At 43.5% G+C, this 17673-nt stretch overlaps 1 protein-coding gene across 1 annotated transcript in view; it reads right to left on the bottom strand.

Annotated features, from left to right (window-relative positions):
* Positions 1 to 17673, bottom strand: part of dlgap1b (discs, large (Drosophila) homolog-associated protein 1b) — a 44030-nt gene continuing 26357 nt past the window's right edge. Inside the window, exons 5-10 of the mRNA XM_037694070.1 lie at positions 6234 to 6604; positions 6078 to 6157; positions 3173 to 3588; positions 1784 to 1875; positions 1047 to 1199; positions 1 to 546 (exon numbers count right to left, since the gene is read on the bottom strand). Coding sequence (XP_037549998.1) covers positions 331 to 546; positions 1047 to 1199; positions 1784 to 1875; positions 3173 to 3588; positions 6078 to 6157; positions 6234 to 6604 — 1328 coding nt within the window. The 3' untranslated portion in view covers positions 1 to 330. The remainder of the gene's footprint in view (positions 547 to 1046; positions 1200 to 1783; positions 1876 to 3172; positions 3589 to 6077; positions 6158 to 6233; positions 6605 to 17673) is intronic.

Raw genomic sequence — 17673 nt, 5'->3', positions numbered from 1 at the left:
CCTTGTACCATCTGGTCACTTAACACAAGTGGTTAGATAGATTTTTAGGTGTGAGGAACAGAATGAGGTACAAAAAGAATTGGGTTTGCTACATCAAAGCTGGGAAAAGGAGAGATAAAGGCGAGGGAAGATATATAAATAACTAAATAAATACTGTAAATATACATTTCTTGTTGAGACGCATTTCAGGGTGATTGACCCCACAGTGATCTGGAAAGTCGGCAAAAGAAAATGTGTATACGCTAGCACCCTAGCCTTACTATTCAGTGCTAATTCTGAGTTTATGGAATAGTGTAGAGTTTTATACATGTGAATGTATGTTTGTGTGTTTCAGAGTCTGGTCTGAGCCTCAGGAATATAAATCTCGATACTGTCTGCGCTCTCGGTAGCAGAGCTCTGCCGCACCGAAGCGGCTCGTTTGGCAGCTAGCAGGCGCTTGCGAGCCTCCAGACGCTGGCGCTCAGAGCTCTCCAGAGAGCGGTCCCTAGCCAGAGGTGGGTGGCCCTTCAGGGGCTTCTTTGGCACAGGAGGGGGCATCCTTCTCTCCTGGATAAGAATGATAAACAGTCTTAAAGACGGAACAATGACTCCTTCGGCTAAACACAATGACGCAAATCTGCTTTGAATGAAGGTTAGATTTAGCAGTTGGTGGCTAATATGAGATCATGCAAATATGATTGACGGTGGCAGCCATTTATGTGGGGTAAGACAGCATGTTGGTGGCCATTGTGTGAGGTAAAAAAAACCATTGGAGATGCACAGGCCCCAACGGTGCATGGCAGGTAGAGAAGCTTCCTTAAAGCAGCTCACTGTCAACAACAAGACAACAAAACACACAAGTCGTGGCGTCAGGCAAGCGACATGACTATACAAGACACAACTGCATGCTACATTGAAAGCTCAACTATGACTTTCGTGGTTCAAAGTAAACAGCAATGTTGAAGGAAAACATGCAGGTTATAAAAACATTCAAAATTGATAATGAGTTAAATTATTTGCACAATAAAATTAGATTTTATGATAATTTTTGCCATGAGCGTTTGCACCTGGATTTCTGGGGGAGTCAGAGGTTTCCAGTTGTTGGCTTTGAGTTGGTGGAGCTCATCAAACTTCAGGCTAATGTTCTCGATGGACAGCTGGAGCATATCCCAGAAACCTGCCAGGTCCTGGGAGATGGGTCGTGGGTGCGCATTTGGGTTCTGACACACATGAAGACAAGCATACAAACACACTCTGTTTATATGCTTTATCACTGAGTTTTGGTCTTTTATTTTGTCTGGAAGTTTATTTGGAATTTGAACGGTGCAGAGTTTATCAGACCTTGGGGAGTACTTGGCTTGTATTGTATTTAATGATTTTGATTTCTTCAATACTCATTTTTAACCAAACACAAATCAGTTTGCCAGTCTGTTGCACAATCGTTTAGTCTTGGCTATGTGGTGAACAACAAAATAAATAAAACTAAAAAAAATTTCCCCCCTATAAATTTCACAACGAAAATATTTTCTCAAATGTGCTGGCCTTATTGTTACATAAAGTGTTGATAATGTGATTAAAGGTTAATAATAGATCGGGAGTTCAAAGATCATTGTTTGTCGGGCTCCTGCTTTCACATCATAAGATCGATTTTCAAAAGATGGCAAAAACATGACGTCTACACTAGATGCGCGGTAAATGACTGCTAGGTTGGCCTGTCAGCATGATTTGTGCAGGATGATGTCAGCGTAAAGAAAGGGGGAGGGGCGGCTCGTGGGGCGCATGCAGAGGATGAGGTGACACATACCAGATTCTCCTCACACAGCTCTCGAAACTGCTGGAACTTCTGGGACATCAGCAGCTGGGCACTCCCCACTGCACTGCGGATCTTCCCCAGGACTGCAGAAAAACAGACGCACATGCATGCACACACACACACAAACACACACACACACACACACACATACATTCAACAATGCAATTACCCACAGAGCTGCATACTGCAGGCATGCTGCACCATTCTCAGAGGAAGATGCATCAGTAATGTGACAATAAAGTGAAATGTCTGACAAAATTTTCATTCCTCCCCAAAAAAACAGAAACTATTTTGAATATTTACAGTACGTTTAGAGCATGCATCAGGATACGTTTAGATGTGTGTGTGTGTTATTATTTATTTTTTTGTCAAAAGCTTGTTTAAAAAAAAAGCTTGCATAAAATGTAAAATGTGTGGTTTGGCAGGTTGTTTTCCTGAGGAAATATGGCCCTTATTTGCTGTTTTTTTGTTTGTTTTTTTGTTTTTTTGGGGGTGGGTCATTAAACATACAGTCATGTTAGAATGCTCCAGCCTCTGAATGCTCCAGCCTCTTAGACCCTCAAGGCAAGACTGAGGAGAATCAGGTTAACCAGACTTTAGGATCACAAAACATTCAAAATAAGGATAAAAAATAAAGACAGCAAATAACAGACATTTGCGCTGCATTACCAGATTCCACCAGCATATGTTAAAGCACCAGATTTGTTTTGTCTTTACGGAAAACCACTGCAGATGCATGCAACACACCACATGAAGCCTGTGGAATCAGAAACCAAGAGTGGGAGTAATGAATCTGCAGTCAGCCTTCAGCTCCCTCAGGATGTGTGTGCATGTGTGTGTGCATGGCTGGTAGCGTGGGATCTGGGAAAACATAACCTTGAGACACTCTCCTTCGTTCTCTGTCTTGTGAGAGAATCTCTTGCCTGGAACTAAAACACTAGCTGCATAAGCAATGACATGTTCAGTAAAGCATGACATGAGCTGCACAGTTAAGGACAGGTAAAAATACAGCAACTACTGCCTCAGGCTTGTTTGTTCAGACTGGCGAGTTTATGTGTGTTACTGTAAACGCATCTTTAGACACAAGCAGACAAGAACTGCTCACTTCAAGATCAAATAGTTGCCTCGAAGGAGCTCTGAGAAAACTCTGTACATGTGAGAGATCGTTACGCAAACAATAAGACACGTGTGGTTGCAGCCAGCAGTGGCCTATTGATAAGTATGCACGGTATGTCTGTGGAGGCCAGAGGGCCTGAGACTGAAACAAGCAGCTATTGTGGTCCAATACCAGGAATGCCAGCACTCTCTACATCAGGCAAGGATAGGAGGATTAAAAACAGACAATATCACTGTAAAGCAGATTTTCTTTGTCCAGCTTACTCTCATCAGGCAGCTCATTCTCCATCTCGTCCTGCTCCATCTGTCTGCACCAGCCCTCCATACGTTCTGTCTCAGCTTGCAGCAACTTCAGGAACCAGCACCCGTCTCGAGGGCACACCGATCGACTGATGGCCTCCAAAGAATCAACCTCTGGCTCAGGTACGCTGTCCATCCAGGGATCCGGAGGAGGCAAGATGGATGGGTCAAAGCCCACCTCCCCGTATTCATCGCCGGCACAAGCGTGGTAGTGGTTCCCTGAACCCTGTATGCTGACTGTAGAGGTTGCGGCATCCCGGGAGTGCTGGCGTGGCATGGTGGCACACAGACGTGGTGGCAGCTCAGGGGCATTTGTCGGGTCATCGAGATCTGCCTGTACGGCCGTGGTTACGCTGTTGGACCGGGTCATCCTGCGGTGACTAGTGGAGAATGCAAAAACAAGTCTAGGTGTGAAAGATATTATTTTACTTACTTTCTATATTATTACCACACAATTCCTGGAGGTGCTCGCTGGAGAGAAAAACTTAAATCATGATCTCAGCGATTTCTTCGCTGATAGTGATGACTAGCTTTTGTAGTGTGGAACGTCTTTTCGGTGGGTGGGTGTTTTGTCACCTGTCTCATTCAGAAGCAGCAGAGTGTGAAAACATCTGTCACACCATAAATCCTGTTGTAAGGCCAGATGAACACTCGCACAAACACAGCTCAGGGATAAAAACACACCCTTTCACACACCTGGGATGCTGCCATGGACTGTTTGGCTCAGAGACGTTGTGCCACTGCCTGCCAGGCTTTGCCAAGTCCTCCAGAACTTTGTGCAACAGCAGAAACATTAACACACATGTGCAATGATTAAATAAGCACCCACGGTTGGCTATGTTTTGTAGCGCTTCTCACCAGCAATGAATTGAACATACGAGAAACGAGAGTTCTTGGTTTGACATCTTACAGTGAGGCGACTGGGCGAGACACCGTTGATAAGTTTCTTAACGCAAATTGATATGTATCAACTCAGTTCTAACATGTAACACCATTCAATAATTTAATTTAAGGTAAATAAAAATAAAACTGCCAATTTGGGCTTAAAGACTTGCCTTCTACAGTTACAAGTTGATATAAAGAGACTGAATAGCCACACTGATTAAAGCACTCACACCAAACATAGCCACAGTCTTTTCACACAAGAAAAGGCAGCTTGACCTGCCTGCAACATGCTGCAAACCATCACAGCCCATCTCCAGACAAACACTCCTCCAGAACCATTCATCTTCACTTCCCTTTTCCCCCCCATTCATCCCTCCTCTGCTGAGAACAAGAGAAAGAGAGCAGGAACAAGGGAGTGGCATCGGACAGATCAAACAGTGCAAGAGAGACAGAGTGTGTTCTTTAATGTGTGCATACCAGCAGGTCCATGTGTGCGAGTATGTGTGAAGAGCAGTTAAAGAATAACTCCAGCTTGCAGGTGTTCAGTTCTAATGACCTCAGCTTGCTTTCTATCAGCCTGCTAACAACTTCCTGCAGGGCCAGAGTGAGGCCATACACAACCCAGACAAATACACAGACATATCAATAGACAGGATGCAAAGAAGTAAGACATTTAAAGAGGAAAAAAAGTTACATTTTGAGACTGTGGAGAAACTATAACATCTGTGAAAGTGTCCAGGGGCAAGTAAAGACACAAAAACATCACCCTTTGGCGACCCACAAGCCTAAATCTACTATTCTAAAGCTCTATGGCAATTTTTTTCTAAATAATTAATCAACTTCTATTTCATTTTTACACAGGTTGGCATCAAAAACTCATATAAACAAAGAGTTAAAGTGAAAACATTTGTCATAGACAATAGGACATTTGTTCACATCTTTTACAACCTGTTTACAATGCATGTGCTATCCCAAGAACACATACCAGGGGGTGATTAAGGTATACAACTGCTCAGTAGAAATCCTTAAACAGACACACGGAAGCAAAGCCAAAAGCGACAGGCAGTGTAACAGGGACTCTAATTTAGGGGCAGATGCATCCAAAAAGACACGAAGCACGTAAACAGGTAAATGATCAAGAATGAAACAGCATAAAATACAGTCCAACACTCTAAACATTAACCAGAAGGAAAAGCACAAGCCGCGATGCTGTATTAACAGCCTTTGCAGTCCAGAAGGTGTCTGAATGAGTTAATATTTGGCTTGGCGACTCATAGAAATCCGAGCTTGGTCAATCAGTTGAGACCTCCCTCTTTGAGAAATCCCCCTCACAGTCTCTGACACTGTTCATGTGTGCGTTTTTAAGCGTTGGCCTCCGCCGTTGCTGTGACCTTTGATTAAGGCTGATCTCCCTTTGGATGCCTGAAACAAACAGCACCTTGACTACGGAGCAGAAGCGTGTGCTGCGATGCTAAACCGGCTCCGCTTTTCTCACTGAACAGAAAAGACACTGTATTGAGACAGTGAATGAAAAGAAGACAAAGAAGCCATAAATGCCTCTGTGCCTCATCAGAGGCCTTCGTTATGAAACAGTCTGGAATAGACTGCCCATCCTGAAATGGTGAACATGCTTTTGACAGCACTCTGAACCCAACTGTCTCTCTCCTCCTTCCTAAACATACACAAACACACAGGCTCAAAGAAGCCTGAATCACAATACGTCGAGCAACAGATGGCTGTCAACTCGCCCCCTCCACCTTCTAAACTCCACCACATCCTCTAGCCCAGCTGTCGCTTGGGGCCTCTGGCTGTGCAGACTCTGACGCCAACCTCTCTTGAACTGTGGACAGCTGCTGAGGAGTCCCCAATCTAGAAGGGGGGTGCTAGAGCTTATAGTGCACATTACCAACCCCTCTCTTTCCCCATGAGTCTACCTCATCCCTCCTTTCAGGCTTATCCAGTTTCATTTTGTGTCACTACTCACCATCGCTCATCCTCCACCTGAATTCCTATGGATTGGAATTTAGACTGTTCCTCTGTTGTCCCTTCTTCCTCTGGGTCCACCTAACAGGAAGGAGGAAACTGTCACACTTTAGCCGGAGTCATATTTAGGATTTTGACTGAAAGTTCATCTACAAACCTGAATTCCAATGGAGAGGCACTTGCGGAGCGCTTCTTTCTGCGCATTGCTATCAGCATTGACGGTGGTGGCTGTGGTGGTGATGGTGATGGTGCTGTTGGTGACGTGCTGGCTGGGGGGGCCATGCACCTGAGCGTTAGCTGCTGCTATGGCTGCTGTCAGGGCTTTCATGCTGTCAATGCTTTCTGTAGAGTTGGAAAGACCTGGCTGGGAGCTGATGCCCGTTCGCTGGCCAGAGCCCCCATCCATGTAGGCATCCTGAGCGGACTCGGTGCTGCTTTGGGCTGTTATAGATATGAACGGTTTGGATGGTGTGGTTCTCGGTGGGACAGGGGGTGGTGTCTTTTTGTATGTGGTGATGCATGATGATACTGCAGAGAAGGGCAGAAAAAAATACAATTTAGACATTTTGAAGTTTATGAACAATATATATACTTGTTGCAGATATCTCCTTAAACAACCTGAGTTTGAAGAAATAGTTTAATTCTGACCATAGTAATGAGCTAACAGCTAGCTTGAGCAAGACCAAGTGGATTGTTGCCATCTTAAAACAATTACAAACTCAAAAATTGAATAGCAAACAGGTTAATATACAAAACAGTTCATAGAAAAGTAGAGTCTTTGTGGGATCAAACTTCGAGAGCTTGATTTGCTTTTGAGCTATTCCTTTAATAAAATGGAAATTTAACTGTAACACTAATGTAGATTTTAGTGATTACATGTCATATTTTTATATAAAGTTGTATATGTTAAATACAGCTTAACTATATTCACTGTTGATTTTGCACATATGTGATTTTAGTGGTCAGTGTAATCCTGAAGCTGCGGATGTGAGAATGGCACCTGGTGCAAAACAATTGAAGAATCTTTCCTAGAAGTTCACCAACTGTGGAAATCCTTATAGAAAGGAGCAGTCAAAAGAAAAACAATAACAAAATATGTCACTTTGAAACTTTTTGTCCAAGTCTTGGAGTCAAACAGAGAGTAGAATACAGTGAACTTTGACAAATCAGAACTGCATCTACAGTATAATAGGATTATTATGTCAGCTACTTGACCCACTGATCTACATGGTTAAGCTCTCCCAACAGTCAGTGCATCTAAAACAATTTGATACTGCTGACTATGTTAATAACTGCTTATGAGCGTTACTTTTGATTGCACAAATAATTACAGCAGAAAGAAAATGATCTATAAGATATCAGTCAGGGAGCTCTATGCAATCTAAGTAAATATCTATAGAGAAATGTCACCAGGGCTGCACTCAATAACACACTCATACTTTCTGTCAGCATTCTCCCCTTCTCATGTTACAGCCACAGGTCCTGTGCAGACAATGGAGGCTCTCACACACCCTGAGTCAGAACCTGTCTATAGAAACACGCTAACAGACAAAGAAAACACAGCATGTCTACAGAGAGACAAAAAACAGCCATCTCCTAACAACGTTATAGCTTGGAATCTCCTTCCCGGACTGGTGCTGTCAAAATCTAGGTCGCGCTCCCCGTGCTCTCAGCAGCAAAACTAGGGCAGCAGGCTTCCTGGATCTCTTTAATCCCTACAAAAGACAAACACCCTACCGAGATGGGATCGTAGTAGAAAACCATTGCCAGCCACACCCAGCACCTGTAGCCATGTCTAAAACGATTGCAGAGGGATCGTGTTTGTTTTGCATTCTGTCTATACAGAAGAGGCCTTAACAGAGCTGGCTTCATGTTTTCAGTTTATCATCCACCAGCCTCCAACTGCCCTCCCACCTCCCTCTTGATTGGATGATTGCAGACAAGATTTCAGTCTGGCTTTGACAAGCTGGAAAGAATTCAAGTAGCCTGCACTGAGATGAGATCACAAGGTTGTTAATGTGGTATACCAAGCCACTAAAAAGACTGACTGTATTTTCTCCAACAGATGAATCTCACATGCTTTACTGAGATACAAAGGAAGCAGGAAATACTACTAAAGCCATACAAATGGAAAATCAAGTAAGTATACCAGGGTATGCACTAAAGTCTCAATATAATCATTTGGGCAATTATTACAATTGACGAGTACCGTACTTGCCGCCGTAAACGTTGCACCGTTGTATAAGTCGCATCAGTCGCATCAGTCCAAATATGTCTAATAAAGTGTAACAAAAACATAAATATGTCTCTATGTCGTATAAATCACATCTATTATGTGTCACCGTTGACATGTTGCGTTTGTTACACGTCTGCGCTGACCACCCGTAAACGTGGGCCTGTTTTGTGCCAAAAATCAATTGGCTGCCAAATGGCGGCTGCGGGAGCATGCATGGGATGACTTTAACAATAATTTTACAAGATTAACACTTAAAGACAATTATTTGTTTGCTCGAAATTATAGCAAAGGTGTGTCTCATTTGAACTTTTCCTTAATAAATGCACAATATGGTCAAATCAGTTGCATTTCAAAAGCCGATACGCGGAAGCAGGAGCGCGCAGAGGGACGACTCTCTGTGCATTTTTTAGAAATTTAACAAGATAACCACCTAAATAAAATTATTTGTTTGCTCAACATTATAGCAAATGTGTGTCTCAGTTGAACTTTTCCTTAATAAATGCACTTTAATGGTCTAATCAGCTGCATTTTGCCTGGGCGGAGCAGCAAAATGCAGCTGATTTGACGTTTGCTCAAGGAGTTCCAGAGGAGACAAAGGTGGCTTGGTATGGCAAGCCAAGTGTTTCATTAATAATCACTTTTACCTATTAATGAGACACTTGGCTTGCCATATTAGTCAAGGGCCCTCTAGTGGCTGAAAATGGTAGTGTTCAACATTTTCCATATCAGAATGAATGAAATTGTCAGATCGCAGCCAAAAATTGGGTTATAAATATGGGGAAAAAACATAAATATGTTGCTTTGTTGTATAAGTCGCAGGTATGCTAATTTATGCAAAAATCCTGTGACTTATACAGTGAAAAATATGGTACTTATACACAGAGGGTTGGGTTCTGTATTCTTTTAACCACAGCAGTTTAAAAGATAAAATATCAGCTACTTTCAGACGATCTACCGCTGAAGTTATCTGAAAGTCACATGAGTGTTTGTGATAGTGCGTCAATGCCATTCTCAGGCCCAAAGAGGAGTTAAAGAGGGTTTTCATCCGCTCAATAAAGCACTATATGAAACCGGAGATGCAGCGCAGTCCCACCTAGCTGTCAGGGACTGAGAGCCAGAGACTCCAGAGAATGACAGGGGTTTCAAATGCCAATGCAGGTTAAGTAAACACACCCAAGAGTAAAAATGCACACACTTGCATGCACATACAAGCCTGCACACACACACATATATACATACACAACCCTGCTTAATGTTTCAACCTCTCCACATCAAGAGAGACCGCAGACTTCCTGTCAATGATATGCTCTCCATCCGTCAGGAGCTGCTGTCAATGTACCGCCATGTGCCAGGGACTTTGTTGGATTTGACTTTTATGCTAGGAAAAACTTCCAGTGATGGAAAACAAGAGGGATCCTAAAATTTGTTCCTGCCTGACTAAAGCAAGAGGAAAACAACTGACCAGATAAGGCAAGGGTCAGGTTTCCAGTTTCCACAGAAAATGATAAGAAAACAGTTTGATCCTCCTGCAGCCATGAAAGACAGCTACATTGCCCTGCACTCCCACACACTGAGTCAAGGACAGAATGAAGCAGGAACTTGATACATGATTCCACCAAACCCTTGAAGACTGAATGTGGGAAGCTGTATTTTCATGTAGTTTGGATTACAGAAGAAAGATTCACTTGTATGCAAAAAAAAGTCCTCACTTTAATGGAAATAGGGTTGGAGAATTGAATTCCTTCTCCCCTCCTGGAGGTAGCTGCTGCTTGCTGTGAGCATTGTCATCCCAAAGAAGAGGGGAGTTTGTGAATGACAAAATTCTAGTGGCCCTCTGCCAAATCCCTTTCTTGACAAATGCTTCAAAAGTCCCATGCCGACAAGTTGGTGTGAATAGCAGCTCTTCTTTGCAGAGCACTCTCCCCACCCCTGGCTTTGATAAAATCAAAGAAAAACCTTCTTCCCTCCCCCGAGACAAAGCAGTCTCCATTCATTTTCCTGCCCTCGGAACAAAAACAGACCTGCTGCCCACCTCTTCGTTTGACTCTGCTGGCCACTGCGTCCTACGTGTGTGTGTGCCGAGGTGTTTCCTTTATTTTAATCACTGCGTTCGTGTCACAGTGAAACAGATTGAAAGCAGGCAGCTGCCTTGTAGACTCCAATCTGTATATCTGTGATGGGCCACTTCAAAGAGCAGATGGTTTAGTTTAGGAGGCGAGCTGAACGGGAGCGAGCTCCCCCGTGCGGAGGCCAAGAGCAAATCCACTGCCATCCAAACAAACACAAAGGGCCGGGACAGGGAAGGGGCGGGGGTGGTTGGTGGAACATTGACAGCTGAGCCCAGCTGCACCATGTTTAGGGTTTGGATCTGCCCATGGGGGGAGAGGGTAGACACTGTCTAACAGAGGGGAAAAAGCTGAACGAGACCGAAGAAGAAAAGGAGGAGGAGGGACAGGATAAGTCCATTTGTCCGTCGGTGTCTCTTTCTGTCACACTCACACACGCTCATACAGAGAGACAGCTGGAGTCCTTTGTGATAGCATCACCATGGCGACACAGAGCAACATGGAAGTTTTACCAAAAGGCCAGACGCTTTGCCAAGCAGCAAGTAGACGGGCACTTCTGTTGCCCACTTGTTTACATCGAATGGTTAAATTGACGCTCATCTAAACTCCTGCCAACAAAGAAATCCCAGCACAGCAGGAACTATTGGTAGAAGTTACTTTAAAAATCCCACAACCACCAAGATAATACCATCAAATGCAGGAAATAAATATTAAGTATTGTTTTGAGCCCTGGAGCATTGGCTTGTGCAGCTGATTGCTGAACTCCACAAACCAGTTTATCTTGGTTGCTTGTCAAAAAAAAGGCTTGTTCCTGTGTTTCCAAGACGGCTGCACTGAATAACTTTATTTAAAGGGTTCACACTGCATGACATTACACCACTGTTGTGAAAAACAATGTAACGCCACAACAGAAACCTTTCTCAACTCAATATCGCCTCCAGTAGGTGGTTGTAAGTCATAATAAAATAATACTAATCAGCTAATGCTATGAAGACATGGGAAAACACACACTCATTAGGGCTGGAGGATATGGCCAAAACTTTTACCACAATATATTTCTTAATTTTGGTCGACAATGATATAATTCGATATCAATATAAACAATATAAAGCCTCAGAAAAACTGCACAAATAAATTAAAGTTCACCCTTTATTTGTATATAGCCTTAAAAAAAATTGAAATCACCGTCAAACATAAAACTCTCAACTTTGTCAATAGTAATAGTTTTAACTTTAAACAACAACACAACCTAAACATTTGCTGCATGTGTTTCTCTTTTGGTACAGCTTGGGGTGTTGTTTCAGGGACACGTGCTTCATCTTCTGACTCTCAGCATATTCTATCGAGTGGAAACTCTTCAAACGTTAGATGTGTTCCCATCACTAGTTGGAACGACTCCGGCACATTTTGCAGCACACTGAAACCTGCAGTTTATCGGATCTTAGATAGCCGAACCACTTCCACACCGCCAAATTAGTCTTCCCTCTATTATCAATTATGTCATCTGCTTTCTCTTCACTTGTGAAACTTTGTCCAGTCACATTCTGACATGGGCACTCATTTTGAAGCGAAAACTTAACGCGTGTTGGAGATTAGCCTAGCCTGCTACCGTTAACTCCTTCTGGACTCGAGCTCTGCGTAACATGTACGTCACCACACACTTACGTAGTTGTGTCGCGGCTTTTTCTGTTTGGGTTGAAACTGAAGTGGTCGCTTCAACCCGGACAGAAAAAAGAAATGCATCAGTAAAACGCGGTAATCATATCGAAATATCGAAAATGTGCTTAAAACTCATATCACCGTCATTGAACAAAAAGAATCGCGATATATATCGATATATTGTCCAGCCCTAACACTCATTATTAAATGGTCTCTAAAAAGTCTTTTGAGCCACCTGAGAGCTCTTCTGAGTGCTTCATGTCAGTCTGCGGCGCTCAGAAATCCAAGGTCAAAGGTCACCAAAGAGGGTTTCTGCTCTCCAGATGCCAGAGATCTCAGACACAATAGCTCCCTGTGTGTGCCTCTGTGAGAGGAAGGTGGCAGTCGGAGGGTGCCTTTTAAAGGAGTATATTTAGCACATGTGAGCTCTTGTTAGGGAGTAAGCTTTCAGCGTGGATGGAAACAAAGTTGTAAACATCCTGCGTTAGCTTTTGGCATTTAAATTGACTTTCATCTCCAGATAAACCTATACGCACGCCTGTCGGCACAAACCATTTGTGCTCTCTGACTGGCAGCGCTATCAACAGAGCTGTGTGCGCTCAGGGTTGCCCTTTCTGACAGAAACCTGTGTCAACAGTGTCTAACTGCTCTGCATGGCTTGTGTCTCCTGAATCACCAGATAAGAGTGTGTTTACAACTGTCAGCTCCCGCTAAATCTGGCAGCCAGCTGTCTTCAGTTAAGCAATACAGTGACTTTACTTAACCTACTTTCCTCTATGATCCAAGTTCAAACTGGGAGCCTGATTACCTGCATTCTTCCTTTATTGCTTGTTGTTCACACTCTGTTGGCAAACGACAAAATAACAAAAAGATACACACCAAAAAAAAAAAAAAATTCAAGAAAGCTTTAATATCATTTCAGATTCCTCTTCTATAAAACTAATAATTTGAAAGTGATCTCATATGCAGCTCATAAAATAAACTCAATTTACTCTAACAGCAGCGTAAAAATGGTAACTTGCTGAGCTTTGTTATGGTATAAATATAAATGTAAAAGTTGTTTACTTTAAAGTTCTGAAGCTTTTTTAACTATTATCCTGGAGATTTTTTTTTTTTCCTACACAAAGAAGCTTTCACATTAGACCTGCTCAGTCAAGACTCCAGGCCGTTTTTATTGTTCTCCACTTCTCCGACAACACCTTTACCTCGACTAGCCCCGAACTGCATGAAGAGACACATCGGTCTTCTGTTTCTGTTCAAAAGACCTGCCTGCGGGGTGGAGAGAGAGCAAGAGAGAGCGAGTGAGAGAGAGCTAGACAGAGAGCCTAGTCACCATGTTTAGATGAGAAAAAGGCAGAGACGAAAAGAGGACAGGACAGAGCAGTTTAGTTTGCCACACCATTTCCTTCAGTCCCTGTAAATTCCAGCTGCCTTGTGGGCCATAAACTTGAGGATTAGCCAAAACCCTAAAGCTAACACACCCACACATCTCACGCATGCTTTCACTGTGCTCATTTCCCAGAGCATTGCTCACAGACTGATTGAGGAGACGGGCTCACAGTGTGGAGTGACACATCAGATGTGCCGGCAACTGTAACACGTTCGGCATAGCTGAGGACCGAATCATGCAGCTGGGTGAAATCAGTAAGTCATTACTGGACATGAAACTGGATTTGGGACTGAGTCGACTCATGTTTCAGAATATGCAACTTGTTAAATAAAAGAAAGACAAAAAAAAAGCAGACTTTGGACGGTGAGAATTGGGGATTTTTAAGTTAATGACACACCACTTCTGCCAGTCGGGTGAACTAAAAATATCCAGAATAACAAGAAAACAGCTGGTTGTGACAAATGTGGCTGGAGCTGAATGACTGTGGAATGGCAGCCAAATGTAGAAAAACATGACCACAAACCAGTGGAATAAGGAACGCAAATAAACTGAAAACCCAAAAAAGACAAAAGGCCACGCATAAAAGCTGAGTGGAATCAGCCCCGAGGGCCGAAACACAATACGGATGTCGTGTCATTACATGAAAGATCACTGCAGCTGTTATTTACATATAAATGTGGTCAAAAGTTCACAACTTTTTTCTGCTTATATATACGTAAAAAAAGATTTGCACGCAGCAATCTTTAAGGATACACCCAAAGGGAAAACACAGCAAAACTGATTCATAAAAAGACTGAAAATCAATTGGAGAGCATAGTTTTTACAAGCATGTGAGTTTACTTCTTAAGGAATGCAGTGAAACATCAGTTTCACAGAACTGAGTTTTCTTTTCTTCTCCACCCCCCCCCCCCCGTCGCATTCCTTCCTGCTTTCCCTCCTATTTGACGTTCTTTGTCCTGACCACTTGCACATCGAGGGGGGAAAGGAGACACTAGCAGCCCTAATCCACTGCCAAAGGCGCACTTAAGCCATCTGGGCCCAAAACCTAACGTCAGGCCTTCTGTCTCAGGCGGTGGGGGGGAGAAATGGAAAGTTAGGACTGAGTAGGCAAATATAAGCTAAAATGTAAAGGAGACAAAAAAAAAAGTGGTAGAATAAAAGCTGGGGGGTGGGGTTTAAAACAAGAACCAGGCAGCAGTGGGGCATGTAGTTTTTTTGTGTGTGTGTGTGGTTTCCAGTCCTGACCCTATGACCTTATACATCCTGTTGAAGGAGGTGGAGGGGGAGGCGGGGGTGGAGGGAGGGATCAGATGGCAGCTGAAGGCTCTAACTGTGTGCCTATGCAAAGGAATGTGCAGTGCAAAAAATATAAATAAATAGCCCAAATCTGAGTGAAATAAGAATTTCTGTGATGTCTCAGAGCTCAGTTTGTCTCTCAGGTGCTACTTTTCACGCTCATCTCCCCCCCCCTCCCCCCCATCTTCCTGTGTTTACATCCACTCCCTGCAGAATCTTGTTAGGAGGGGTGGGGCAATTGCCTCTCCAACATTCCCACTCTCCTGCCGAGAGCTCTCGTTTGTCTCCTGCATTCCTTTCCCCATTCATTTCTTTCTGTCTCCCTACTCTTTTACATGGGGGAGGGGTGTCTTTAAAATCCCCGTCCTTTTGAACCAAACTGCCCTCCCCCCCCTGCCCCTCCATCCCATGTTTTACTTGGGTAGTGAAGCAGCAAAGCGTTAAGAAAAGGAGGAGATGCATTCTTTCTCCCTTTTCCCTTTCTCTTACAATGTATCAGGGAGTGCATTGCGGCTTATTTTTAATGACTGGTTTATAAAAAATAAAAATAAAAAAAAGGAATGGGAAGGGAAGGGCTGGGTTTCTTCCCTGCCAGCCGCTTGCACACAGGCCCGCTCAGTCACACACATAACTGTAGCTGGAGTCTGGGACTTTCACAGAGAAGTCTTTAATTTGCGCTGGGGCCTGGCCTCCCACACTGCACAGACCAAACCACCCACTTACAGCCACGCACCGCTCCACCGACTTACTCCAACATAATCTCTCCCCTCAAGACCAGCGAAAGCACCGTGAACCACACAATCTGAGCTGTCGAGCGGAGTTTAAAAACACAACACTCTGCGCAGAACAGAATCGTGTTTTTCTTCATCAAAGCGAGCTTCGGCTTCTGTGGAGGAGGTTTAACTCTATCCCATTCCCTCTTTAAGTTTTTTTTCCCCCCTTCCCTGGGGCTTTAGGTTTTGCAGGCCCTGCCCTGCCCAGCTTTAGCATGAAGGAGCCGGGAGGATCATCCACAGTCAACACTGAGGAAATCCTTTCAGGGCTCTGCTTTTCCTTTGCTTTTTCTGATGCCAAAACACGGGCAGGAAGTGCAGTAATGGGAGGAGTGGGAGAGTCCCTACCTGAGAGAGCAGCCACCCCTCCACATCCACCTGATATGACGAGGCTCATTCACTCCTTAATATCCTGAAAGTCAAATCTCCTCATTTCAGCAGGAAGCAGCAGCATGTTTTGTCCTTCAGATTGCACTATTCTTCGGCTGTTTGCCCTGTCCGCTCCTCCTTGCGGCCCCCTATCTACTACAGTTTTTTTTTATTTTTTTTATCCACTAGCAGAAGAATGAATGACACTCTCGTCATTGTGCTTCCTGTGTCAAAAGATATCCAAACGCCGCTCTTCCTCCCTGAATGGCTGCAATCAAAGCATTCCAGGCTCTAACAAGCTGGGGTCAATTAAGTTGTAAGCAAACATAAACACCCAGCAGCTACGAAAAGAAAAGCTTTGTGTTTTCTTTAGATTGACTTTCTTTTGTTTGAGAGCATGCACAGGCAGGAAAGTCGCTGATTCAAGTCACGGAATTAAATATTTACATGCAAGTTCTTGTTCTTACGCGTGAACTTTGACTTTGGATCACTTGTGTTCAAACCATCATATGCACTGTTCAGGCCATCATTTAAATCTTAACCAGGTTAGACACTTTTTACTGCAGCTTGCTTTCATACAGGTGTGGTTCTGGTGACATCTAGTGAAACAACTTGTACTGCAAGGCCATATTAGGTGCATTTTTATTTCACAAAGAGAGCACAAGCCAGAATAAAACCCACAAATGTCAAATGTTTGATCTTGAATCCGCTCCTTTGTTTGTACGCATCTGGTGACAGACATCTTACGCCAACAAAAGAGATGTCGAGTGTTTTTTCTTCTTCTCCCCTTGCATCAATGAAAGAGCGACAGTGCAAGTTCCCACTGGCTCGCATTCTCAGACAGTCATGACAGGACAAAGTAATTACTGAGTGGCTGACACACCAGCATGGCTAGGATTTATCTCTTGCAGGAAGAGAGATAGCCAAATCACAGTTTACCCACATGGAGCTCCCAGTTCGGGCTTGATCCCACAGCTGCAAACAGAGAAGCCGCACACACTCTTTGACACCATCCCATGAGCACACACACACCCTCACAAGCAAGAACAGCTGCCAACCACAACTGAGAATGGCGTCTTCTTTTCTATTTTAATACGCATGCGAGCTATGCATGCAGCCAGTGTGCCACCACATGCTTTGACCCAGCCCTTGTTTCCTGTCAAACACACCTATCCTCGCACCATCAAAGCATGAGTGACAGCATTATGCAGGTGTGTGTGGCGTTTAATTTATACCCCCTCTTTGAATATAAATTCCACCTTAAGAGACGGCAGCTTTGATCCGCTGACACACAGGTGGAGTTCACATGAAGAGGCAGATGCAGCTAACATGGAGGTTTATCGGCCCCTGTAATTAACACCTTCATGGGAAATAGAGCATACTTTAAAGTGTGTTTGTGTGTAACCAAGGAACAGACGCAACAGGAGGGAGGGAGGAATTCCTGTGCAGCATCCTCAACGAACGCTTCTTGTTTCCATGTCTTGGAGGCACAAACACATCAGGTAAAGCATGGATGTCCAGGTATGTATGGCCTGTGGCTTTTCCATTATTTTCTGCTTTCCTAGCCTCTGCCTGTTGCACACTTATATACACATGGTTACAGTTAATAATACAAACTGTGTCATATGTCAGTGTTCAGGAAAAAAGTTTTAAATTGCTCTGTTTTCAAGGATCAATCAGCTAGAAAACCATAAAATAAAGTCCTTTTGCTATTTGGTAGGAATGTAGCTCCCTCTAGTGGCAACATTCTGTAACTGAAACATATATATATATATATATATATATATATATATATATATATATATATA

Source organism: Nematolebias whitei, chromosome 20 (genome assembly GCF_014905685.2).
Source record: "Nematolebias whitei isolate Nwh7 chromosome 20, NemWhi1, whole genome shotgun sequence".
NCBI classification, from domain to species: domain Eukaryota; kingdom Metazoa; phylum Chordata; class Actinopteri; order Cyprinodontiformes; family Rivulidae; genus Nematolebias; species Nematolebias whitei.
This window is presented reverse-complemented; position numbering and strand designations above follow the sequence as displayed.